The following is a 23,743-nucleotide window of genomic DNA, read 5'->3' as shown; positions in this document are numbered from 1 at the left end:
GCATTTGCCTTCTCAATATTCTCATGGACATATGACCTCCACAACGACGCAGATTACTGGAAGAAAAGAAAAAAAAAAAAACGACGCAGATTACTGATCATTCTTAAATATTATATATATATATATATATATATATTGTTTTATAATTCTTTAATTTTTATGAGAATGGGGGAACGAAAGTCAACTTATCAAAAAATTGTACAAATTTTTAAGTTAATTATCTTGCCCTTAAGTGGTTCGATTTTATGTAGCCGAAATTGGTTGTATTTTTTTGGGTAAGAAGCCGAAATTCGTATTTGAATAGTTAGTTACAAAATGGAGTCACACAATCAGAAAATATCTTGTTTTAAAACAACTCACCACGGCCCGGCCCATCGTAAGTGAACGTAAATGGCGTAGTGCGTAAATAGACAGTAACTTTTGGAGCAGAGAGGTAAATAAATAATCCCACACATGCCGACAAAAAAAGTAAAAACAAAATAGCGGGACCCACTGTCTGTGCCCTCGTCGGAGACTAGAGAGCAACAAATTCCAGCTCGACTCGGCTCGGCTCGCATGATTTTCAAATCTGTGTCGAGTTTGGGCCGGGCCCTCTTCTGATCTCATCTGGTCTTAATACTAGCACGTGACCCAACCCTTGTCCACTGAATAATAGTATATATATACAGTATTTGGACTATCTTTATTTTTTATATATTTTTTGTCAGTTTCTTCATTTTATTTTGTTTTACGAAACAATTGGAACATGAGGAACAAATAAAAATGTAGTATGGTAATTTAAACTAATGCATTTACCATATATAAGTTATAACCATGTAGGTTGAAAGCTAACAAGATACAAAGTTAGTCAATCAACATCTATTTGGTTGTTTTTGTTACCATTACTGCCATATAATCTTTGTTTTATTGTTTGTGTTCATGACTGAAAAAAGACATACAATGTCATTATGTTCACACTTTGCTTCAGTTTGTTTTCCTTCAATGTGTCATTATCTTTGGTATATGACAAGTTCTGGCCCAAAGATATTAGTGCACAAGTTCCATTATTAGTAAAGATCCATCATTAGTGCACAAGATCCATTATACAATCAAGTATCAACAAATATTATTTCTATTTTAGAGGCTACTAATTTTTTAGGCCTTTTGAGAAACATTTTTCTAAGAAAAAAACATAAAAATGTTTATAATTTTCATACAATTTCACAAAGATTTTTATTAAAGAAAATAAAAAGTTTAAAAAGAACCTATGGTTTATTTTGAAAACAATGTTTTTTTCAGATATTTTTTTAATGGAGGAGCAAATATAAATGCCGCCGAAACTGGTGGGAATGAATGAAAAGAAAACTAAAGAAACTCTCTCAACAGTCATCATAGTCTTTGGCTGTGGCTCACTCCAACATGAAATATCGTTATCGTCCTTCTCATATTTATTACTTTATTTCCTCAAAACTACAAAATAATGCTATCGTTTTTGATTTGGCACCACCAAATAAAGATACTTTGAAAATCATAAATGCCTTTTGTATTATTCAGCCAAGTGAAGATATCAAATAAATGTTTCTAACTTCATTTTAATAAATGTTCCCTCGTTTCGATGTGTTTATTACATATACCACTAGCTAGCGATGTTTTTATAAGATAAGAAAATCACAAAGATAATGTTCATTTCTAGTCATATAAGGAAGTTCAATAATCCAAAAGCTTCTAACAAACACAGGCGTTACATAATATTTTATGAGTACTGTAACAGATGATAAAAGTAATGACGGTTACAAAGTAGAACGAACTAAATAATATATACAAGTTATTAGTCAAAGAAAACATGTTTAGACCACTAAAAATGCTAAAATAGTGATATGGAAAACTTACTAACCTATAGTTTCTTGTAAATAGAAAATCATAATTAGTCATTTCACCACTAAAAATGCTAAAATAGTGATTGTAATTGCAGCTCTCTGACTACTCTACAATTTTAGTCAAACCAAAATGATTACTTATGCTTAGAAGTTAGAATCTGATACATTTGTAACACAATCTCTGAAACAAATGACATCTGTATGACAAAAATTGAAGGTTACTTACTTTACATCACATTAAATAAATTCTTAATTAGACAATTTACAGTATCTTATTAATAGGCTTCTCTTTAACCTACTTATGGAATATTAAAATGAGGTAAAAGAGGAAGTGATATTTCCAAGGCAGTGAGACATAAACACTGCAGGTTACTATCTCTCCATCTGCATCTTGCAGTGCTTTCTCTCTTTGTTTTCTGACTTACATAATTTTATATCACATAAAGCAACAATTTTTATACCTATCAAATATTATATTTACTCTAATTTTGTTTATCCTATCAACTGTCTTGTCTCATAGTCTAAACACTTTTCTTTAGCTCTCTCTAACAAAGAGTGAAAAAAGTTTTTTTATTTTTATTTGTGTGTATTTACATGAGAAGCCAAACAAATAAGACTTTTGTTGTGGTTGTCTTTGCTTATTAAGCCAGACTCTCTAAAAACAAAAGAAGTGAGGGTAAAAAACTATCCCAAAAGCAACCAACACATTTCTCTGTCTCTCTTTCTCTCTCTCTCTCACTCACTCTCTCTTTGTTCCATGGACTTGCAACTGAAACAATGGAGAAGTCAGCAGCAGAATGAGTCAGAAGATCAAGGCTCTGCTGCAACTAAGATATCAAACTTTTTCTTTGATCAGATTCAGTCCCAAACTGCAACTTCTGCTGCTGCGGCTCCTCTTCCTCTCTTTGTCCCTGAACCCACTTCTTCCTCTTCTTTCTCATGCTTCTCTCCTGACTCTTCTAACTCTTCTTCTTCCAGGTTCCTCAGTAAGTTGTTTTAAATGGACAAGACTTTTTCACTCTAATGTTGAAGTTGTTATTGCTGATATTTAATCTGACGTTTCTATGTTACATATGTAGAGATGGGAAACTTTTTCAGCTGGGCACAGTGGCAAGAACTTGAGCTACAAGCACTGATCTATAGATACATGTTGGCTGGTGCTTCTGTTCCTCAAGAGCTTCTCTTACCTATCAAGAAAAGTCTCATCCATCAATCTCCTATGCATTTCCTGCACCATCCTCTTCAACATAGTTTTCCTCTTCACCAACCTTCTTGTCAGTCTCTCTCTCCTCTCTCTCTTGTTTATGCTTCTCATATCTTTGAAAGATTCTTTTCTTCAAAGAAAGATTCCTTTTGTTTTGATATTGGAGTAATGTTTCCAAGATCTAGAAATTTTACACCAAAAAAGAAAGAAAGTATAAGGCTGCTCTGCAATCTTCTAAGGAGTTAAACTCTATGTGTATAAGCCTATCTCTAGAAGATCTATTAGCAACATAGAATCAGACAAGTACATTCTTAATCAATGTCTTGAGTGAGATTTATGTTTGTTGTTACTAATGAATACATACTTAAACAAAAAACAGGGTATTGGGGAAGAGGAGCAATGGATCCTGAGCCAGGGAGGTGCAAGAGAACAGACGGCAAGAAATGGAGATGTTCAAGGGATGTTGTAGCTGGCCACAAGTATTGTGACCGCCACATCCACCGTGGAAGAAACCGTTCAAGAAAGCCTGTGGAAACCGCCACAACCACCACCACAACAACAGCCACAACAACCGCATCTTCTTTTGTCTTAGGAGAGGAGCTTGGTCATGGACCAAACAACACCTCTGGTTCATCTCAACATCTCCACCTTAGTCATCAACAAAGGTACATAATATATACAAAAACACTCTGTTTAATTGAAGTCATTATTAGCTTTGGTTAAAGGATTTTAAAACATAGTTTTGAATGATTAAAATGTTGTTGTTAGGGAATAGTTATTTCACTGTGAAGTAATGCTGTGAAGAAAGGGGTAATGTTGGCAATAGGGTGACAACAGAGACTTATCATACTTTGTGATAAAAACATTATTCTTTCTTTTGTTGAGAGATAATGATAACAGTTGGATTTGATAGAATCTAATTTTATTTACTAGTTGGGTGAGACTTTTCAATCAGAGAAATAGAAAAGAGAGAGATAAAGAGAAATGTGTATACTTCTGTATTTGAAATAATGAGATGGTAGGACCTCAGTGAAAGCTGACCAAACCTGCATAGAAGCAAAAAATAAAAAAGCTCTCAGATTCTGCAACCACTTCCTCTTAAAACACACATTTGAGGACATAATTGACTGATTAACTTATTTCTCTAACCATTTTGTTGAATTTATTGATTACTCTTATTAAATGGATAGAAGTTTGAAACTTTCTTGTTATTTTGTTCAAATGTTGGATCTTTTTGTTGACAATGTTCATGTTTTGTCTAATCACAGTTGTTCTTCAGAGATGAAACAAGAAAGCAACAACAACAAGAGGCCATATGAAGCTAACAGTGGATTCAGCAATGGAAGATCAGACGATGGTCACATCTTGAGGCATTTCTTTGACGATTGGCCACGATCATCAGACTCTACCTCCAGTCCAATGAGCTCATCCACTTGTCATCTTTCAATCTCCATGCCCGGTAACCGTAACGCTTCCTCAGATGTTTCTCTAAAACTTTCAACAGGAAATGAAGAAGAAGAAGAGAACATGAGAAACAACAATGAGAGGGAGCAGTTGAATTGGTGGAGCAATGGAGGGAACCACCACAATATGGGAGGACCATTAGCTGAGGCTTTGAGGTCAGCTTCATCGACGTCAAGTGTTCTTCATCAGATGGGAATCTCAACTCAAGTCTTTCATTGAAGAAAAGTGTTTGTAATCTTTTTGGTTTGTGCTCTTTGAATCTTTATTTTCTGCAGAAAATTTTCTCTGAATTGTGTCCTTATTTCATTGGAGTTGTGCCAAAAATTTCCTGCTTTTGGAATTGTTTTGTTCTCTACTCTGCTAATATATTTATGTTTAGAGCTTGAGAATTTGTATAAGCAATGAAACTTTTGTTTCACAATCAAATTAAATATGATCCTCTTCTCTGCCTGCAAGTAACCTCCACAAAAGAGGTTGGTCACTTGAGTTTTTCACTAAAGCTAAACCGAATCAATTTTGGAAAACCAGTTAAACCACCTAGAATCAGCTGGTTTCCGGTTTAAAGTAAACACTCTGTTAGAGAGGAAGGGTTCTGGGAAAACCAAAAAACCTAATAATTTTCTTGCTCTTCTTCTCCACCGGCGTCGCATAGATAGACGGTAAAGCCTCGAACTTAACCGAAACAGACCGGAGTAAACCTTTCCGGTCCATCTCTAATTCACAACCGTGGGGTTTTGTGCTCGCTTCAGTCGCAAACACATTTACCAGAACCATTTCGTCGTTTCTCTTTACCAGATTCCGTTCTCCGGCGTCAGAAAGTTTTCACCTTTAAAGTACGTCAAGATTTAGCCTTTCTGATTAAGTTCTAAAACCCTTTTTAAATGTTTGTTTCCATTGTCTGATTTGAAGTGTTTTGGTACATCAATCCTCAAATTTATGCACTTTTTTTACCTGATATGTGAATTTTTAGTCTCAAGTGTTTTTGGAAGTTTGATTAATTTATTTGGATAGGAAATGAAGTATGTGAAGCCATTGAGCTTATTGGGTAATGCCTTGAAGACAAAAGTATCAGTCCCTGGTCGGTTTCTGGGTTTAGATGTTGGTGATAAGTATGTTGGATTAGCTATCTCAGATCCTTCAAATATGGTTGCTTCTCCATTGAGGTACATATGATTCAGTGTCTAGATACTACAACATTTGTTTTAATAGTAAGTTTCAAAATTGCATATCCTGTCTAATTGTATTAGTCAAAATTGATTCAAATCATTTGATCACCATTATAGCTATTGAAAAACCTATTACTTCTCTTGCAGTGTTCTGCTCAGGAAGAAAACAAACATTGACTTGATGGCTACAGATTTTCAGAACCTGGTAGGTGCTCAAATTTTTATTGTTCCTGTACTTTTTAGCTCTATTGTTTCTTAGTTGTTTTGACAATGAGGAAGAAAGTTTGGTAGTGTAGATTAGTGTCTACTAAGATTGTAATGTTTGATCGATACTTTCACCCTACGGCTTTTTGTGATTACTGGTGATTAAAGAGGATCAAGGTTTTATCTTTTAGGTGTTTGATGTCTTTGTAAAACTTACTGTTAAGTTGTATCCAACACAAGTCCTAGACGTTGTAGATATCTATCAACATCTAGACTTATGAATTCTGTTTGCTTATACCAATCATTTGTCGTTACTGATCTCATTGTTACATGCAGGTCAAAGCATTTTCTGTTTCGGGCTTAGTCGTTGGTTATCCATTTGGCAAACTGAACAATGTAGAGGATGTAAGCTTCTTTTATCCATTGAATTGTGAAATACTTTTCCTCTTCATTAGCACTTATAACTGAAAAGGAGTTTTCAACTTGGAACAGGTTGTCACTGTGAATCTTTTCATTGAGGAACTTCGTAAAACCGAAAAACTCAAGGATGTGAAATACACATATTGGGACGAGCGGTTATCATCAAAGGTATACTCAGATTTAAAGATCTTGTAAGTCATAGTAAAGATAAGTGTTAGCATATAACCGCATAATTTATAAGCCCTTGAATCTCATGTAATACTGTCGACAGACCGTTGAACTGATGCTGAAGCCCTTAAATTTGCATCCCGTTCAAGAGAAGACAATGCTGGACAAGTTAGCCGCAGTAGTTATACTTCAGGTAAGGTTACGAATACTCATATAAAGATCGATAGAATCTGTTCTTATATTTCCTCCTTGATCACTTTTATGTTTGATTGTTACTTGCAGGAGTATTTAGATTACGCGAACAGGTATCTAAACACTGAGCCAGCAGAGTAAAAGAAAGACGGGTAATGACAAAATAGGCTGGTGCAGCTAGTTTCAGATATATGAATATAATGATGGTTGATTTGTTGTGACACTATCTATGTGTACAAAGACATCTTGCATCAAACTGATTTTGTATTCGTTTAAGAAATTTGTTTTCCGCTGCATTCATATCTTTAAACCTTAGGCAAATCATCATTTATCGTACATCCTGTTACATTGTAGCTCGCGTTTGATAGAGAGGACCTGGATAGAATCTAATACCAAAAACCTCAAACAAATTTTCAGACTCTTTCAAGGTAAGATCCATGTGGATTGCTTCTCCTCATTGCAAGGTTCCAACAGTCTTGTTGATTTCCTCCAGTTTCTTTATCCTTAATCTTTCACTTTCAGCCAGTAACTGCCAAAGAAAATCATCAACACATTGGATCTGCTGTAGGAATCTACAAAGCTTAAAGTGGTTTAGACTAAATACCTCCATTAACATCGAAACAAGGTGAGCTTTCTCTTTGTTCTTTTCATTGAAAGCTTCCAATGTCTCTTTGTATTCCTTCTCCTGTCAAATTATTCCCTTGAGTTAAAACAAAGCTACAGAGTTTATAAAATGAAAATAGTTTGAAGGATGAAAATGCGAAATACCTTTTTCTGACAGCTTTGTGCCAAAGATTTGATATCTCGATTCGCCATGTCGATTTTCTTCCTCACCATTCCAACTTCTTTTCTCATAGGATCTCCCATAATCTCTAGCTCCTGTGTTAGTAAGAACATTATTAACTTTGTTGTCTACCATGTTAAACAAAAAAGGCTTTTTAACTTACTTCCAAGGTTTGAGTTAAGCATCTTGTAGCTTCCTCTGCAAAACCGAGCCTCTGTTGAACTTTTTCCTTAACAGTCATCTTCTTCCTCTCGATCTCTTCTTCTCGAGCTTGAAACCTCGACACTGCAACTTTCCATATCTCCTCTTCTTCATTCTCCTCCATTGGTAACTTACCGTTGATGTTGACTCCAGAAGCTGCAACAGCTCCTAAGTTGTTCTTGCTACTCATTTTTTTTCTTTTTCTTTTTATCTCTGTCTCTCTCAATATCTATTTATCTACTTTCACTATGTCTTTTGCTTTTGCTTAAACCTTCCCAAACATAATGCTTTGCTTTTACACCATCCCAAAATCAAAGCAAGCAATCCCGCCAAAAGGGAAAGTAAAAAATCAATTTCGTAATTAAAGTGGAGCCAATCTGATGATCAAAGATGTCCTTTTTGGGCTTTTCTTCTTTTAATGTTTGCAAGTTGAAATCTTTGTAACATAAATTATTCGGCATTTGGATTGCATATATATGGGAAAAAGAGTTGCCACACTTTTTTAAACCTCTTCATGTATATGATTCTTAAGAAATCACCACTATCAAGTTGTGTCATATTTCTTTGATTTACATTGGGTAAACACAGGCCCGGCCCAGTAGGGTGAGGGCAGAGGTGCAACTGCCTAAGGCTTATTAGCCTTTTAAAAATATTTTCTTGACAAAAAGGCCCAATTTTCTCAAAAAAAATAATAGATCTAGGCCAAAATATGTGCAAACCAGGCAAGACTTTTTTTCCTTTCATTTCTTCTCTTCTCTTCTTATTCACTAATGAAAAAGTACATTTTCTTTGCTATGAATAACAGAAGAGTATATTGTCAATTAATGTTTAATTTTTTTTTATATGTGTATAATCAATACTAATGGAACTATAAATAAATAAAACTAAGTTGGTTAACTTAAGAATATGAATTATCAAATATATATCCGGGATTTCTATCCTAGTCTTACCATTTTTTTTGGCAACAAAAGAAAAAAAAATCTAATTCCCACAATTTAACAAAAGAAAAAAAAAAAACTAATTCCCACAATTTATAAGTATTAATAAAAACAAAAAAACTCGTCGTTTTATATTGGTGTAAAAAACCCAACAACGCCGTGTCGTTTAGCCAACCGCAGCCATTGTCATGTTTTGCTTGAGTCCCCAATTGATACTGGAAAATCCATGGCAATGCTTTGTTCAGAAACTGCTTGGTTGTTAGCTAACCGTACGAGATGGGATTATCATGGCTTAATTAGTCAGATGTTGGTGCGTTGGGAAGAGGATCAACAAAGTTGGGACGAGGATCAATAAAAATCTCGAGAACACCAAACTCTGTTATCCAACTGATCTTGTCACTCAAAAAAGAAGGTGTAGGGGGAAATCTCTTGATGCTTCCCAGGGAGACACGACCACACTCTTCGTGCTTACACACTCAGCAAAGAATCTGAGTTCAGTTTCACCAAAAAACACATCTACATCATCACTACAAGCACCTGACACGTCCATTGCAAGGTAAAGACCTCCTCCCGCTTTTTTCTTTCATTAAGGTTGCTACCTTACGACTTTTCACCACAAATGGATGATCCTCCATGTCCCTTCCAGATTTACTTGTAAAAGAAGAGAGACTGAGAATTACTTATTCTGTTGGTCCTTCACCATGACTCTTGAGACGATCATCCGCAAAACCCATGCGTCATTTTTTGCCCCTACTCCTACATCATTACTCCAGTCATGCGTCAAAGTCTTGAAAGTCATCTGAAAAAAGCAATTGTAATCATTGATGAACCATAGTAAGTTTCTGATACAAGCGGTTGATTTTTGAGACTCTAAAGGGTTTATTGTAAAACATATATCATATTCTACAACAATTTGGAGGAGAATACTTTCAGAAGTATGTATTAGACAAATTTTCTTCATACTTCTATTTATTCTTATTAAAGTGTTTACTAATTTGATTTTCTCTTTTGAAGAGTTGGAGACTTGTATTAACAATATGATGTCGGCGAAGCCAAATACTTTTCAAATACATGCAATAGAAGTATGAAGAGAATATTCAAAATTCTATAAAAATTCGAAAAAAAAATAAAAATTCAGCTCAATAATTCAGCAAGGGTTTTGAGATGTCTAAAACTCCCACAGTGAATGCCAACCAAGCAGTTTATCTTTGAACAAATTTTACACATATACATGTGACTAAAATAAGCTCAATTTTTGAGATTTGAAATTTCTACACCCATAGCGGGCCCAAAGAATGTTGATGTCTAAATCCCAATAAATTTTTTTTTGCTTTTTCACAAATTAAAATATAAAATTGTTTAAAATTTTGGCAAAGCAAGTTTTGAACTCATGACCTTAGTCCATTTGATGAGACTCCAACCATTAGACTACAATACTTTTGAAATTATTAGTTGCCCCCCAAATAAAAATACATTCTGCTACCTAAATAACTTGGGCTTTAGGTTTGCTCCCTAACTAGAAAGAATCATCAAATTGCTTCGAGCCTCTGTGATTGTTGAAACCTCTTATATAAACACAAGTGTATAAGATGTTTCTTATCTTTTATAAACGTAAGTGTATAAACATAAATATATAACATTGCATTCATCCCAAAGGAGGCCGCACACACACACACACATTTACAAGAGAATAAAAGAAGCTCAATTTTGAGATTAAAAGATTCTACACCCTAACTAGAAAGAATCATCAAACTGATCATGTAATTGTTGAAATATCTTTATATAAATAGAAGTGCACAGTTGAAACTTGAAACCATCATATCGGAACACAAGAATAACAACAACAGAAAGACCAAAAACAAAGCTTACAACATGCATGAGATCTCACGAGTCTCTCTCTCTTTATTTTATTCTGGAACCGGAACCAGACTTGGAACGTAAACAAAGCTTATAACAAAATGGTTACGTTCATCTTCACCGCTAAAAGGTTGTCCTGTCTCAACTTGTTTTTTGATCTCACCCCGACCAATTTCGTACAAGCTGGTACAAGCATAACCCTCTCCTACAACTTTATCGCACCATAACATGATAGAATTGGTCTTGTGGATGAAGAAAGTCGGAACACGCATAAAATGAGGATTTAAGATAGGGAGATCAGGACGAGCCACATTAAAATACTTACTCAATGTGACAACCCCATCAGTCACCTTGTTCGTGACCCACACCTCAATCTCCCTTGTTTCGTCTCCAAAGAGTTGATGAAACAAAGAAAGCCTATCTCCTCTGAAAGCTGAAAAGGCTACTGAGTCATCAATCGTACTCCACTCCAAGGGAAACAAACATATGGGCTTGAATGGAAAAATCAAAACTTTGGATGAAGTTTGCCCCAATCCTATCACCCTTTGTTAGAGCAAGCCAATACATAATTCCATTCATAGAGACTTCTTGCTCGGGGGTATATACATACCAATCCATGGTAGCAGAAAAGGCTCTCCAGAGTTTAGACTTGAAGTCATCATATATCTCAAATTCATTATGTCTAACACTAATCCTCAAAATCTTGTAGCTGTCCTTGTCGTCGTATCCAAAACCATATATATTAAGTGCAGAGTGAGAACTGGTATCAACAAATTTGACTTGGCCCAAAACCGGATTCCAAACTGCAACATTGACGTTTCTTAATCCTGTGATCCATTTGCATAGCAATAATCCATCGCAGTGAATAACAGACAAGAGACGAGTACAAGGAACACAATTGAACTCAGCTGGAACTGGTAGAGATAAGATATCAAGGGTCAACATTATCAGAATAAATTCGCATAAATCGTTCCTGGGAGAGATTCAAGTGATTGTAGATGAATCTCTTGTCGTTGCAGAGAGCATAACATTGTTTGCTGGTCGGTTTGCATCGTATCACCGACTCGATTGGAGCCCTGGAGATGATTTCTTCTACTATTTCAAAAGGCAGCCAACAATCCGCCATGAAACCCTTTTTCTGGAAGGGATTGTTTGTCTGCGGCGGACTACCAAAACCGGCGACCTCGTGACTCGGCTCCATCGCCGACGTTATCTCGGTCATCTTCGCCGCCGTAGCGAAAAACTGCTTCAGAATCTCACGCTCACGCCTCTTTTCACTCGCAAATGGATTTCTCATCATTTTATACCCAACAAACCAAGCGAACCGGAAACGGTTCAGCATTCGGCTATGGGCCTATGGATCCGTCATATACTTAATTCAAAAATTGGACCTGGTTTGGGTTGGGCCGATTGGGAGAGTTATTATTGCTATCTCGTTTATTTTTTTTTCAAAGGCAGTCTTGTAGTATATAGCCAATAAATATCACATGCATAAAATAATATGTTGGAAGCGCATTTGTCTATAATAATATCAACATATGATGCTTTGGAGACATTGGTCTTATATATCTTCCATATGTTCCACTGATTCCATAAGAAACTGAAAAGCATGACTATTCATCACCCAATTGTCTTGATTTAAACGCATAAGACGAGGCAATGTAAGTTTTCCCAAAAGATAGAAAGATAGGTAAAATGAAACAGATAGTAGAGAGATGGGATTATCATGGCTTAATTAGTCAGCTGTTGGTGCGTTGGGAAGAGGATCAATACAAATCTCGAGAACACTAAACTCTGCTTTCCAATTGATATCGTCACTCTCAAAAGAAAGTGCAGAGGGCGCAATCCCTGGATGCTTCCCATGTAGACACGACCACACTCTTCGTGCTTACCCAAGTTTTTGATCTCAACAAGGAATCCGAGATCAGTTTCATCAAAAAAACACATCTAATCCGAGTTCAGAAGAATATTAAAGTCTTTGAGTGGTGTAGTTATGCCACGGTGACAAGACGTTCATTGCTTTCCCAACGGCTTCCCTGATGGCGACAAATCTTCATCTACAGACTACAGTGGTTTGCAGCGGTTGCCCTAGGGTGCATTCGTTACAATTGCCTAGGATGTAATATTGTTACTTTGTTTTGGTTGCCGTGGCTGCATGTATTATTTTCAATGTTTTTTTTGTTAGTTATAGTTCTAAACATTATATGTTTATTTTCAATGTTTTTTTTTTTGTCCCTAAACATTATAATCTAAAGAGAAAAATTCTAAAATCATGTTATGGTAAAAAAATAAACATGAGTTTAGACAATCTAAATCATGTATATATAGTAATATTTTGTATATTGTCAATTTTGTAATCTCGATTTAGATAAATAATATGTAGGACGAGACAACATTAATTTGTACAAAATTTGTTTTGGTAATGCAATATTAAGGAATTCAGATGCATTCACTTGTGAAAAATGACATTCATCAATTTGAACTAATGATTAGTGACCTCAATCATCATAAGTAAATAGATTACACATGTAAAAATGATTCATGTCCATAGATTAAAAAGAATATGTTTACTATCTATATATAATGCTAAACTATGAAGTTGGTATAATACATTTTGTGTAACACCAGAATATTAGAGACGTCAAATAAAACTAGAATCATATATAAATAAGTTATTCTAACTATATTTGTGTAAGTTTGCACCAAAAAAAAAGCTATATTTATGTAACTTAGTTATTAATTTATGATAATATTAGAACCATACATTTACATAGATGTTTTTAAAAAAATTATTTTATTATTTTATCCAACTGTGTTAGTTTTGTATTTTTTTTTTAATTTGTAATGTTAATTAATTTATCTAATATTAAATGATGATAGTGGTTTTACTGTTTACTCCTAAAAGTAGTCGTTCTAACTCATAAATTATGGGCTTCATAGTTGATAAACCCCTCATTTAAAACATAAGCCTTTCAAATGGGCCTGAAGAAATGAAACGCGTGCAATTGAATTGAATAAAGTGAGAAGGCTAAAATTTACATATTAGACATTTAGATTTAACTTGAGATATAATAACTTACAACAACGTTCTTACTCTGAATACTTTTACCAGAAAATTTATCTGTCTTTTGCTTAGAACAACTCGAATTCAAGATGATCGCCTATGGCTTTACATTCAAGATACCTATTATTACTGCCTCCTGGCAAATCCGCTGCCCCCTCCGGTCCACCACCATACTCATAGAAATCCGGTAGCTCAGGCGGTATTGCGCACCGGATCAGAGCCCAATTCAATCCTTCAAAGAAAGGATGTCTTTTGATCTCTACAGATCCTTTCTCTGACCCGAGCCTGTTCTCTGGTTCCTTAACCAAAAGCCCTCTGATCAAGTCTTTTGCCTGGAAGCTCACAAGCGGGCTATCGGGAAACTTGAGGTTCTGCAACACAACATTGGCCAAAGTCTCGTCATTGTTGTAACCTTTGAATGGTGTTTTCCCGTATAAAAGCTCGTAAAGGAGAACCCCGAAAGTCCACCAGTCAACCGCAGCACCATGTCCTTCTCCTTTGATGATCTCTGGAGCTAGGTACTCGTGTGTTCCCACAAAGGAATTGGATCTTGCTTCGGTTGGTTCAGCCACGAGCTGAGGCAATGATCTATTCAAGTGTTGTTGGGTTTTCGAAAGATGATCACCTCTTTTCGGTTTTCTACCTTGTTGTTGGTTTGAGGAGAGCCTAGGGCTGAAACACGAAACCTGGCAAGATGGTTCGATGATACAGAACGGTTGTATGCAGTTGGATGTGTTGTATGGACCTGAAATCCTTGCGGGATCTTTACCAGGCGGAGAGTTTGACCTGAGAAGAGTCGGGTTCACTGCACAACGGAGTGAGAGGTCGAAATCCGTAAGCATAATGTGTCCATCTTCGCGGACAAGAATGTTTTCCGGTTTCAGATCTCGGTATATGATACCAAGCATGTGTAAGTACTCCAATGCAAGGAGAATTTCGGCAACATAGAATCTACAGAAACAAATTTTTATCATCAATTTTAGTAAACTAAATGATCTAGGCGCGAAATGGAAAAGGTAAATCTTTACCTTGCTGCAGGTTCAGGGAAACACCGGCCTAGCTGCTTCTGCCTGAGGACATGAAGATCTCCTCCAGGACAATATTCCATGACTAGACAAGACAAATTATCCGAAGTAAATTGGGCGTATAATGTAGGAAGAAAAGGATGGTCCAACATTTTAAGTATTTCTCTTTCTGCTTGTGCCCGCGGAGACTTTTTCCTTCTCGCCAAGAACTCGTTGTCCATAACCTTTATGGCAAACAAACAGTTTGTACCAATCAGCTCAGCGAGATAGACTGTTCCTATATCTCCACAACCAAGCTTCTTCAAAAGGTTGAAGTGTCGTAAACCCAAAGAGCCGTATTGAACCTTGACATGCTTAATTGCTTCCCATCTCACATCCATCGACATGTGAGGCTTATTCCCACAGCTAAATCTACTCAGATTACTCTCCTCACTCATGCTTGTGCTCCTGCTATAATCCCCAAGACTATCTTTTGAACTCAAAGAGAACTCGAATTTCTCACTGGAAGTTGGATTCCCTGTTTCTTTTTCTACCATTGCACTGATTCCACTGTTATTGCTCGAGGAAACATCTTGTTTCATTATGACGATCTCAGCTTCAGAGCTTTGACTGACATTACAAGAACCAGAGGAGTTCTCGTCAGATAATTGACGAGCTTCTTTACCAACATTATTTGAAGCAGAGCTCAAACTGTCTGTGCATATCTCAGGATTATGACTAGTAGTATACGAGGGTGGGTGGTTATCAATGCTGGTGCTCTTCAACGAACAGTGACATCTCTGGCAGAGAAGTTGATGGGCACTAGAATCTAAGGAAGGAACATGTTCTTCATCGTCTTTTGTTGGGTAAGTTGCTGAAACAACCCCGATTTTTAATTTCTTCTTAAGCAAAATCTTCTTTTTCGGTTGTTTGGGACGTGGAATCATTCTTGTTACTTTGCGTACGGTTTTGCTCTTCTCTGTACCTGAACTAGGTGCATCATCCAACTTCCCTTTCTGCTCTGCGTCTAAAGCAGATGAGAGAATATTTTTGTCAAGCTCCGTCCCATTCACTTTCTTGCTAGAATGAGAAGGCAGTGAGGTAACATGTTTGTCTATTTCCATCACATCGTCTTCAACAAACGCATCAGTGGAAGGCAACGCAACATTTTCATCTAACTCTATCTCATAATCTCCACTGCCAGAACTAAGACAAGACCCAGATTTGTTGGATTTATGCAACAGCTTAATCTCCCGTGTTTGATTCCCAACTCCTTGTGATCCCAAACTGGTTCCAGCTTGAGATGGCTCAGAAATGGGGTTAGAATGCTCTTCAAACCGCTGAGACACGCTCTTAGAAGAGCTTGGTTTATTGTTTACGGGCAACAAAGGTATCTCAACCAAACTTCCTTTACCCTTGTCCACAGGAACAAGCCCAGACCTGCCGCTAGTAGATTCATTCGAAACTTGGTTATACAAACTCTTAATCCTGTCTGCTTCTGAGACCCTCGGAGATGCAGCAGCAGATTTCGACAACCGTTTCTGAGCGGCCATTTCTGACGCCTTGGAAATGCAACGATCCCTAAGAGCCTGCTTCAAAGAAACTGAATCAGAGAGACCAACAAATCTAGGCGATTGAGGTGTCCCCGGTTTTTTTATGGAAGCAATTCTCTTCGAAGGGCTTGTAGTCCTGCTTGGACCGGCACTCGCGCTAGTCTCATGATTATGGAAAGAAGAACTCATCAGCCTCGTTGATGGTTTAACAGAAATAGACTGAAAAAGCTTATCAATGTCATATTCAAGAGAACCATGATACTCTCGTTGCTTCCGCTCCAAATCTTTGCTTGATGATCCCATAACCGACTTACCATATCTCCCGGAATGTTTTGGCAATCTTACTTCATCATCCTTCTCTTCCACAATCTCACAAGCAAACGACCCCATCGCAACAGAGTTGATACAGTATCTAAAATCTCTGAAGATAATCAAAAGCGGCACCTAGTTATTCATCTTCTTCTGTGATCTGTTTCTACACAAGATCCTGCAACAATCACAGTTACCTGGATGAAAAAAGAATAATCAGAAAAACTGGTAAAAGAACAGTAACTTTAAATAAAGAACAATGTCTATGGAGTGATAAGAAATAAAATAAAAACTATGGGAAACTAATTGTTAAGAGCTAGGAGGTGAAGAAATTAAAAGAGAAGCAACAGATCTATATTGCAAGTTAATAGCTTTAGGTCATTCATTATGTTTTGTAGACTCAATCATGAACCCTACACAAGTACAGATAGAGAGACCTAAAAATTTAATACAGCTAAAAAAGAAAACATTTTTATATAGAAAAATTGTTGAAACCATCGGCTTAATTCGAAATTGGAGATATTTAGAACACTGTGGAAGTAAAATTAGTGGATTAGAAGAACCCTAAAGATCGAAAATTTATAAAAAAAGGTTACGAAATTAATAAATCAAACCGCGTAAAAGAAGAAGCTTTGAGTGAGATAAGAGATCTAACAACTAATGAGAACCAAAATCAGAAGTAATCGAAGAATATTCTAAGTCTCAGATCTCAAAAGCTTTGAATTTACTAGGAAACAAAAAACAGTAGCTGAAGTATGAGTGAAGATTCGATTTAACCCAGTTAAATGCAGCAAAAATCCTCTCTTTTTAAAAAACCCATAAAAATCTCAAATGCCAAATCATAGAGAGCCAATGCGTGAACAAATAGAAGCTAGCTAAAGCACACACACCCAGAATTTTTTAAATTGAAACTGCAGATACCCAAGTGACCACATAGAGATAATGAAAGGTCAGAAAAAGGAAAAATCTTCAGAGAAAACCCACCAAAAAAAACCTGAATACGGTCCCCAAATCTCATGAAATAAAGCAAATCAAAGAGAGAGTTACAGAAGAAAAAAAATAAAGTGCTAATGAAGGCGTGCAGAAGAAAAAAGGTAAGATAAAGAAGAAGCTAGCGAGATATTAAAGGAACAAAGGCTTACCCAGAAAGAAATAAACAGCTTGCTAAATTTGGGTGAATTTAGAGCTTAGATAAACCCTAATGGCCTTGAGCTTTCAAGAGGAAGATCCAGAGAGGAGAAAGAAAGGAAGAGAAAGTAAAAGTTTTGATTTTTGTGTAATTTTTGTTTTCTGGTGAATGAGAGAGTTAAGAGATGATCAAGTTGAAAAAAACATGGTGGGCCCCACAGCATATGTTTGCGGGTCTTTTCTTCATTTTATTATGCCTCAAAAAATAAAAATTAATACTCTATTTTTTTTTTTATTAATCTTTCATATTTTCCTTCACATATTTCTTTTCAGAAGATATTTACATTTCTATTCCATTTCAAAAATTTGTTCAAACTCTTTATTGTCCATAAATTTATCTGAATTATTATTGTTCGTTATTTGAATAATTTTTTGAGCTTTATTTGAATTTATGTTGTTTTTATTCATAGAACATGTACTTATCTAGCTATTAATATTATATACTGTCATGTCAAAATTAATTCTTTGAATTCACCTCCCGGAAAATATTGATGATCAATAATTTACTTCCACCAATATCATGACATATTTGACCAGCGTCAAATTGCCAAAGAAATTTCCCATCATTCATCGAATAGTGACTAATCTATAAAAGTTGTATATCATGCTGATTTTTAATATTTTTGCTTCAAAGTCATAACACTGCTCTCGAGTTGAATCTTAGAGCAACATCAATGGTAGCTTTTAGAGGGCTCTAACCCACAGTTTCTTGTAATAAAAAGTTCAAATTTAAATCAAAACAGAAATAAAACTTAAGAAACGTTTCTAATTTAAGATTTTTTTGTTGCTCTAAGAGGCGCTACGTGTCGCCTTGTCATAGGCACGAAAAGTGAGAAAACAAACTTTTTTTTTTCTTTCGCGATTCTGTTTTTTTCGACCCTCTCTCTCTTCTCTTTGTTTTCTCCGACGGCGAATCTCTTTGAGCTTCAATTCCGGCGATGTACATCATCAAATCGGAAGTAAAAGGCGAAGCAACGTTGTAAACCATAAGTCGTGATGCTCATCTCCACCGTCGGCGTGGTCACCAACAGAAGTTCGTTGACCTAACTAGTGGGTTCTGCAAATCAAATCGGAGAGAAAGGCGATTCCAGTGGCTCCAATCGCTTCCTCACGGTACGAATCTCTCAGTTTTATTTGTTTTGTGATATGAGATATTGATTTGTAAACGCAATTTTGGGTTTTTGAATAGATAATGAGTCTCTTAATCTGTTAATTTGGGTTATTGATTACATAATCTAAGATTAAAGTTTTGTATTTGATCTTGATTCGTGTAAAAAAGTATGCTGATCCACCAACATGTCCTGCGGATTATAGGTGGTATAACGCAGAAGAGGAGATTCTTGGGAAGAAAATGAAGGTACTTTAGTTTGTTTTTTTTTTTTTTTCTTGTGGATTACAGTATTATAGTGGGAAGCGATCAAGGCGTAAGAGGGATAATCATGGTAGTGGAGACAAGCATCAAGGTACTCTCAGTTTTTAAAATGAATGAATACAGCTTTGAGTTTAACTTTGGCTTTGGCTTTGAATGAAACAAAATCAGTTTAACTTTGCCTTCTCTGTGAAAACTTTGTTTTGAGTAAATGACAAAACAGATTCAGTAAAGACTTTGAGTTCTTCTACTCTCATTTGCAGGATGCATATTTTCGTCATTAAGAGACATGTCTAGTGCCAAATTAGTCATGTTCATGTGTCAAAGTGTAGGCCATATTCTCAGTATATTCAAGAAGAAGATGATGTTCTTTCTTGTATAGTTTTGTCTTTGATGTGTTTTCAAATGAATCTTGTATACTTTGTTATATTATTGGTCATGAATCTTTGTTATTCAAAATGTATCAAAAACTTGTATAGTTTGTCTTCTCTATCTTTCTTTTCAAGCAATCAAAACTCAAACACCAAATTTTTTTTTCAAATTTTTTTTTCTTAAGGATCCCTTAAGTATTCCTACCATTGGACATGAATATTTCTAAGAGCCTCTAAGCAAATCCTTAACTTTATATTTGTCAAAATTTACAATTAAAAAATTCTTAAGGATCCTTTAAGAGATCCTTACCATTGATGTTGCTCTTAGATCACTAGAGAAATAGAGGACTAGGGGTCTAAATGGTAACCGCTGAATCCGGCTGAATCTGGTTGAATTGCTGAATCTGGCTGAATTTAATTGTGATTTTTTGCAGAATCTGGCTGAATAATTTAGAACTCAAATGGTAACCGCTGAATCTGGCTGAATTTTAGAAAAATTAATGAAAGATATAAACTTATAAAAATACTTAATTAAATATATTTTTGTCAACCATATTAATGAAATAAACAAAATAAGTTATTATAAGTTTTTTTATATGTTTAGGTAATTTTACCAATTTTTATCAAAATTTACAATGATAAAAAAAAAGGGAAATTGTTAAAAATACCCCTTTTGGTGTGCCCCTTTTCAAAAATGCCCCTTTTAGATGTCCATTTTCAAAAATGTCCCTTTTTAAATCTGAAATTTTTATAAAGTTTTATTAGGTTTATAAGGTACAATCCCTTATATGGATTGTAACTACTACTTGAAGACTCGATCCAAGTATTTATAAGGTTTTATAAGGTGTTTTAAAGGTTTTACAAGTTATTTTAAAGGATTTTTAAGGTTTTTCAAATGTTTTACAAGATATTTTAAAAGTTTTTAAAGGTATTTAAAATGCATTTATAAGGTATTTATAAAGTATTTATAAGATTTTAGATACATAGAAATGTAGTTTGTGTATGTTTTAATAATATTACATACATATTTGGGTAAATCTTATATTTTTAAGAACTTTTTTTATAAGGTTTTTAAAAAGGGGTATTTTTGAAAAGTGGCATTGAAAAAGTGGCATTTTTGCAAAAGCCCCATAAAAAAAATGAAAATAATTTATTTAAAGTTTTATACACTTAATAATCTTATTAATATAACAACATAATTTAGCAAATAAACTATAATTAAAAAAGGTAGATTTTGGTGGAATTTTAGGTTAATATTTTTAATAGTTTTATCAAACATAATTGATATATAAAACCATAAGCTATTAAAATTAATTATTTACGGAATTATTTTTAGTGTTTAGTCATCAATATAAACCTAACCAATTTCATCAATATTTATGTCTTTTATTTTTTAAGAAAAGTCAACTAACTATTTTTTATAATCATCACACAAACAGATTAAAAAGATTTATGAAAATTATGATTTATAATATGAAAGTATTCATAATTTATTAAAAACATAACAATAATAATATTACAAGCTTAAAAATATTACTAAACCAAATGACGTGACTTAATTTCCTCAAGTTTTCCTCAAGTGTAAATGATATGACCAAAGAATAATTCAACAAGTTTTCCACAACAATTCCTCAAGATAATGTCACCACTTAGACCCTAGAGGTCATTATCAAGCCATCTACGATTCTTCCAATCGAGTTAACTCAATCGGATTATATTAATAATATATTAAGGAACTTTACTTAATAGAAAATGTAATGAGAAAATTTCAGGAAAAAAAAACTCTACAATCAAAATTTTGATTGTGTCTATGAAAAGATTAATTTAGGTAAAACAATAAAAATAAATAAACTAGTCGGAAACTACACTATTTCGATCGTCGTATGCCTTGATTTACTGCGAACAACTGGTAGTAGGTAAGATTTGGCGAGAAGATAAAAAAATAGATGTGAATGCTTTTAAAATATAACGGTGGAGCAATATTGTCAGAATAAGACAGGTAGCCAATGCGCAGTTCTTTTCAAAATGTTTTTCGAAGAAATAGCGTTTTTATTTTTGTAAAACACTGTAGATCATATTTATTTTGAGTATTATATAATTTTATTAGTCTTTCAAAATCATAATTATCGAACTATACAATTTAGCTTCAAACAGTAGATCATAAGATAAGAAGTACTGAGCATACAATTAAGAATTACGCCTGTTACTAACTAGGGAAACATTAATGATTAACGAAAAATATGTTTAAATTTAAGCAGACAAACAACTACAAATCAATATATAATGTAAAAACATATATAGAATGAGTGAATGACTATCAGAAAGATTATGAAAAAGTGGAATATGACTGCATGTCTAGCAAAGTCGAGCATTTTCATGGGTTACTTAATTAGTTTATATTTCTTTTAGTTTTTATCAATTGTAAGTGAAGTGGTAATAGATTAACATGATAATCATATTTACATATTTGTAGATGTTGTGTTGACTCTGCGTATGCTGGTAGGTCAATGGGTGATATATAGATTACTTTGGATCTCGTTGATAAAGCTTTTATACACACAAAGAGGCAAATCGATCCTTTTCCTCGGTACAATATACTATTGCAATTTACAAGAAATTAGATACGTTTTTCCACGTAAAACAGTAAATTATATACATCATTAATTACAAAATCTTAAATAAAAACTAAAAACCATTATGACGTCCATTAATCACCCAAAAAAAATGAATTAAAAAAATAAGAAAGAATGTACTAGAATCTAATGGAAAAAGATGGAAACTGCATAAGGAAAAATCAAATAAACTACTACAACAGTAGCCATAAGATCAATAAACAGAAGTTGATTAATAACAAAAAAGTACTGTTGAATCTGGCAAAAAGCCTAAATCATAGTTGGAACATAGAGTTAGCAAATAATAGAGACTTGAAATGATAGGTCTTTGAGAACCCATTGAGCCTAGGATTCCTCTTTCTGCGCCTTTAATCTCTTCCCTCATGCTTTTAATCCCCCATTAAATATATTTTAAACATTAAGTCATTAACTAACACAAAAATTAGATCAAATAATGTGCTACGTCCGCTTCTGATTTCTTATTTAACTTAAACCAACCATCACATCAAAAGATTTTATTATACAAACATTGCATGCGCATATTTGAATATATATCAATGGTCCTGCTAATTATTTTATTTGAATTATTTAATATTTTGCATCTTTTCAAGAAAAACGATTGATGGAACCCAGATTGTGTGTTTAAGATCATTTTTGAACCACCATTCAAAATTTTATTTCACTTTGCATTTTTTATCTATTGGTTATGTTATGTCTGATTTTTTTTTGTTTTTTTTTTTTGTTTTTTAAATGTTATGTCTGTTTTTTTGCAGCATATATATATATATATATATATATATATATATATATACACATACTTTTGTATAACTCAAAACATTTATACCAAAACTACACTAATACTATGAGCCACTAGATTGAATGTCTCGGTTGCAATATTTCATGATATATAAAATTTAGGTATGGATGTTTATAATTATTGCGTGGACGGCGAACAAGAAACAACGGTGCACAAGGACAAATGATTTGAGTTATATATGTATATTCTTGATAACTATTAAACAAAAAAATATCAATAAGAACTAAGATCTGAGAGATGAGAATCCGAGGAAGATGAGATATTTGATATAATCAAATTAGATTTGGTAAAAGAAAAAATAAAATGAAAGAGAACAAGCTAGAGAATAAGGCAACAAGTATTGGTTTCACATGTTTGTGTCGACAGGCCACACCCCCATAAAAGGCTTGCTTGGCGTTTTTGTCTTTGCATGCATCTAATCCACTCCACCAATATTTTTCTCCTTCACTTATTAATTCGATTTTTTAGTTATATAGTATTTTGAATTTGAACAATTTAAAAACAGAAACATTGGAAAAATAAAAAAAATGAGCATCATCGAAATGGTTTATTGTGCCTATAGTTTTTGGATGGGAATGTTCAAATTTTAGTTCCTTCGAAGATTGGTATGAACCGTATGTAGTAATAAACCTATTTATAAATATAATTGCTGATAGTTATATATATGTTGAACATGACTTACGCCACTACGAGATCTCGACTCATTGGACTATTGGAGGATAACCTCAAATGTATTGATTAAAAAGAAAAAGGTTTTGTTTCAATTTTTCATTTTTCAAACAAAATAACGCATTATGTGAGTTTGAATTTAGGCGATGATGCATTAATAACAATTGTATGAACCATTAAACTACATGTCATACTTTATAAGTATTGATGTAGATCATGTGATATGGATTTTAGCTATGTTCTAAGAAAATTATGCTTGTTTATTTAGTCGAATGGTTAATCATGTGATGGATAAATGGGTTATCATGTGGGTCGAAGGACTAAGCTTCATGT

The 23,743-nt window shown here is 34.3% G+C and overlaps 5 protein-coding genes across 6 annotated transcripts; 2 read left to right on the top strand and 3 right to left on the bottom strand.

Annotated features, from left to right (window-relative positions):
* Nucleotides 1-2,375: 2,375 nt before the first annotated feature.
* LOC110228385 (growth-regulating factor 4) lies at nucleotides 2,376-4,908 on the top strand. Its single transcript, XM_021025725.1, has 4 exons — nucleotides 2,376-2,842; nucleotides 2,936-3,130; nucleotides 3,440-3,725; nucleotides 4,329-4,908. Exons 1-4 carry the CDS (start codon nucleotides 2,614-2,616, stop codon nucleotides 4,741-4,743), a joined length of 1,125 nt encoding a protein of 374 aa, XP_020881384.1. The 5' UTR covers nucleotides 2,376-2,613; the 3' UTR covers nucleotides 4,744-4,908.
* Nucleotides 4,909-5,147: 239 nt separating this feature from the next.
* Nucleotides 5,148-6,995, top strand: LOC9312242 (putative pre-16S rRNA nuclease). 2 transcript variants are annotated; one of them, XM_021025730.1, is made up of 7 exons: nucleotides 5,148-5,381; nucleotides 5,536-5,687; nucleotides 5,838-5,895; nucleotides 6,231-6,299; nucleotides 6,387-6,482; nucleotides 6,586-6,675; nucleotides 6,765-6,995. In XM_021025730.1, the coding sequence occupies exons 2-7, from the start codon at nucleotides 5,539-5,541 to the stop codon at nucleotides 6,813-6,815; spliced, it is 513 nt and encodes a 170-aa protein (XP_020881389.1). In that variant the 5' UTR covers nucleotides 5,148-5,381; nucleotides 5,536-5,538; the 3' UTR covers nucleotides 6,816-6,995. The 2 variants fall into 2 exon arrangements, with proteins under 2 accessions (XP_020881389.1, XP_020881388.1); XM_021025729.1 differs by having other exon boundaries at nucleotides 5,149-5,357.
* Nucleotides 6,946-7,944, bottom strand: LOC9312241. Its single transcript, XM_002876127.2, has 4 exons — nucleotides 7,622-7,944; nucleotides 7,443-7,553; nucleotides 7,279-7,359; nucleotides 6,946-7,203 (listed from the first exon to the last, which is right to left on the bottom strand). Exons 1-4 carry the CDS (start codon nucleotides 7,847-7,849, stop codon nucleotides 7,129-7,131), a joined length of 495 nt encoding a protein of 164 aa, XP_002876173.1. The 5' UTR covers nucleotides 7,850-7,944; the 3' UTR covers nucleotides 6,946-7,128.
* A 2,474-nt stretch (nucleotides 7,945-10,418) lies between these two features.
* LOC9312240 (putative F-box protein At1g77650) lies at nucleotides 10,419-11,732 on the bottom strand. Its single transcript, XM_021025724.1, is given in 3 exon segments — nucleotides 10,419-10,952; nucleotides 10,954-11,394; nucleotides 11,396-11,732. Coding segments are annotated over 3 exon segments (1,170 nt in total). The 5' UTR covers nucleotides 11,677-11,732; the 3' UTR covers nucleotides 10,419-10,504.
* Nucleotides 11,733-13,469: 1,737 nt separating this feature from the next.
* On the bottom strand, nucleotides 13,470-17,680 carry LOC9313960 (serine/threonine-protein kinase KIPK1). Its single transcript, XM_021025714.1, has 3 exons — nucleotides 17,527-17,680; nucleotides 14,547-16,581; nucleotides 13,470-14,469 (listed from the first exon to the last, which is right to left on the bottom strand). Exons 2-3 carry the CDS (start codon nucleotides 16,463-16,465, stop codon nucleotides 13,587-13,589), a joined length of 2,802 nt encoding a protein of 933 aa, XP_020881373.1. The 5' UTR covers nucleotides 16,466-16,581; nucleotides 17,527-17,680; the 3' UTR covers nucleotides 13,470-13,586.
* Between the last annotated feature and the right edge of the window lie 6,063 nt (nucleotides 17,681-23,743).

The sequence above is a fragment of the Arabidopsis lyrata genome (genome assembly GCF_000004255.2).
Source record: "Arabidopsis lyrata subsp. lyrata unplaced genomic scaffold ARALYscaffold_5, whole genome shotgun sequence".
Lineage (NCBI taxonomy): Eukaryota > Viridiplantae > Streptophyta > Magnoliopsida > Brassicales > Brassicaceae > Arabidopsis > Arabidopsis lyrata.
The sequence above is the reverse complement of the archived record's forward strand: the minus strand, read 5'-3'. Positions and strand labels throughout refer to the sequence as shown.

Excerpts from the sequence above, each read along its gene's own strand:
- LOC9312242 (XM_021025730.1), top strand. The coding sequence starts at position 5,539 with ATGAAGTATGTGAAGCCATTGAGCTTATTGGGTAATGCCTTGAAGACA. Across the intron at positions 5,688-5,837 it reads ATGGTTGCTTCTCCATTGAG|TGTTCTGCTCAGGAAGAAAA; the intron begins GTACATATGATT and ends CTTCTCTTGCAG. Across the intron at positions 5,896-6,230 it reads CTACAGATTTTCAGAACCTG|GTCAAAGCATTTTCTGTTTC; the intron begins GTAGGTGCTCAA and ends TGTTACATGCAG.
- LOC9312241 (XM_002876127.2), bottom strand. The coding sequence starts at position 7,849 with ATGAGTAGCAAGAACAACTTAGGAGCTGTTGCAGCTTCTGGAGTCAAC. Across the intron at positions 7,360-7,442 it reads CACAAAGCTGTCAGAAAAAG|GAGAAGGAATACAAAGAGAC; the intron begins GTATTTCGCATT and ends ATAATTTGACAG. Across the intron at positions 7,204-7,278 it reads TTGTTTCGATGTTAATGGAG|TTACTGGCTGAAAGTGAAAG; the intron begins GTATTTAGTCTA and ends TTTCTTTGGCAG.
- LOC9313960 (XM_021025714.1), bottom strand. The coding sequence starts at position 16,465 with ATGGGGTCGTTTGCTTGTGAGATTGTGGAAGAGAAGGATGATGAAGTA. Across the intron at positions 14,470-14,546 it reads TTCCCTGAACCTGCAGCAAG|ATTCTATGTTGCCGAAATTC; the intron begins GTAAAGATTTAC and ends TTGTTTCTGTAG.
- LOC110228385 (XM_021025725.1), top strand. The coding sequence starts at position 2,614 with ATGGACTTGCAACTGAAACAATGGAGAAGTCAGCAGCAGAATGAGTCA. Across the intron at positions 3,131-3,439 it reads TCCTCTTCACCAACCTTCTT|GGTATTGGGGAAGAGGAGCA; the intron begins GTCAGTCTCTCT and ends AACAAAAAACAG. Across the intron at positions 3,726-4,328 it reads CACCTTAGTCATCAACAAAG|TTGTTCTTCAGAGATGAAAC; the intron begins GTACATAATATA and ends GTCTAATCACAG.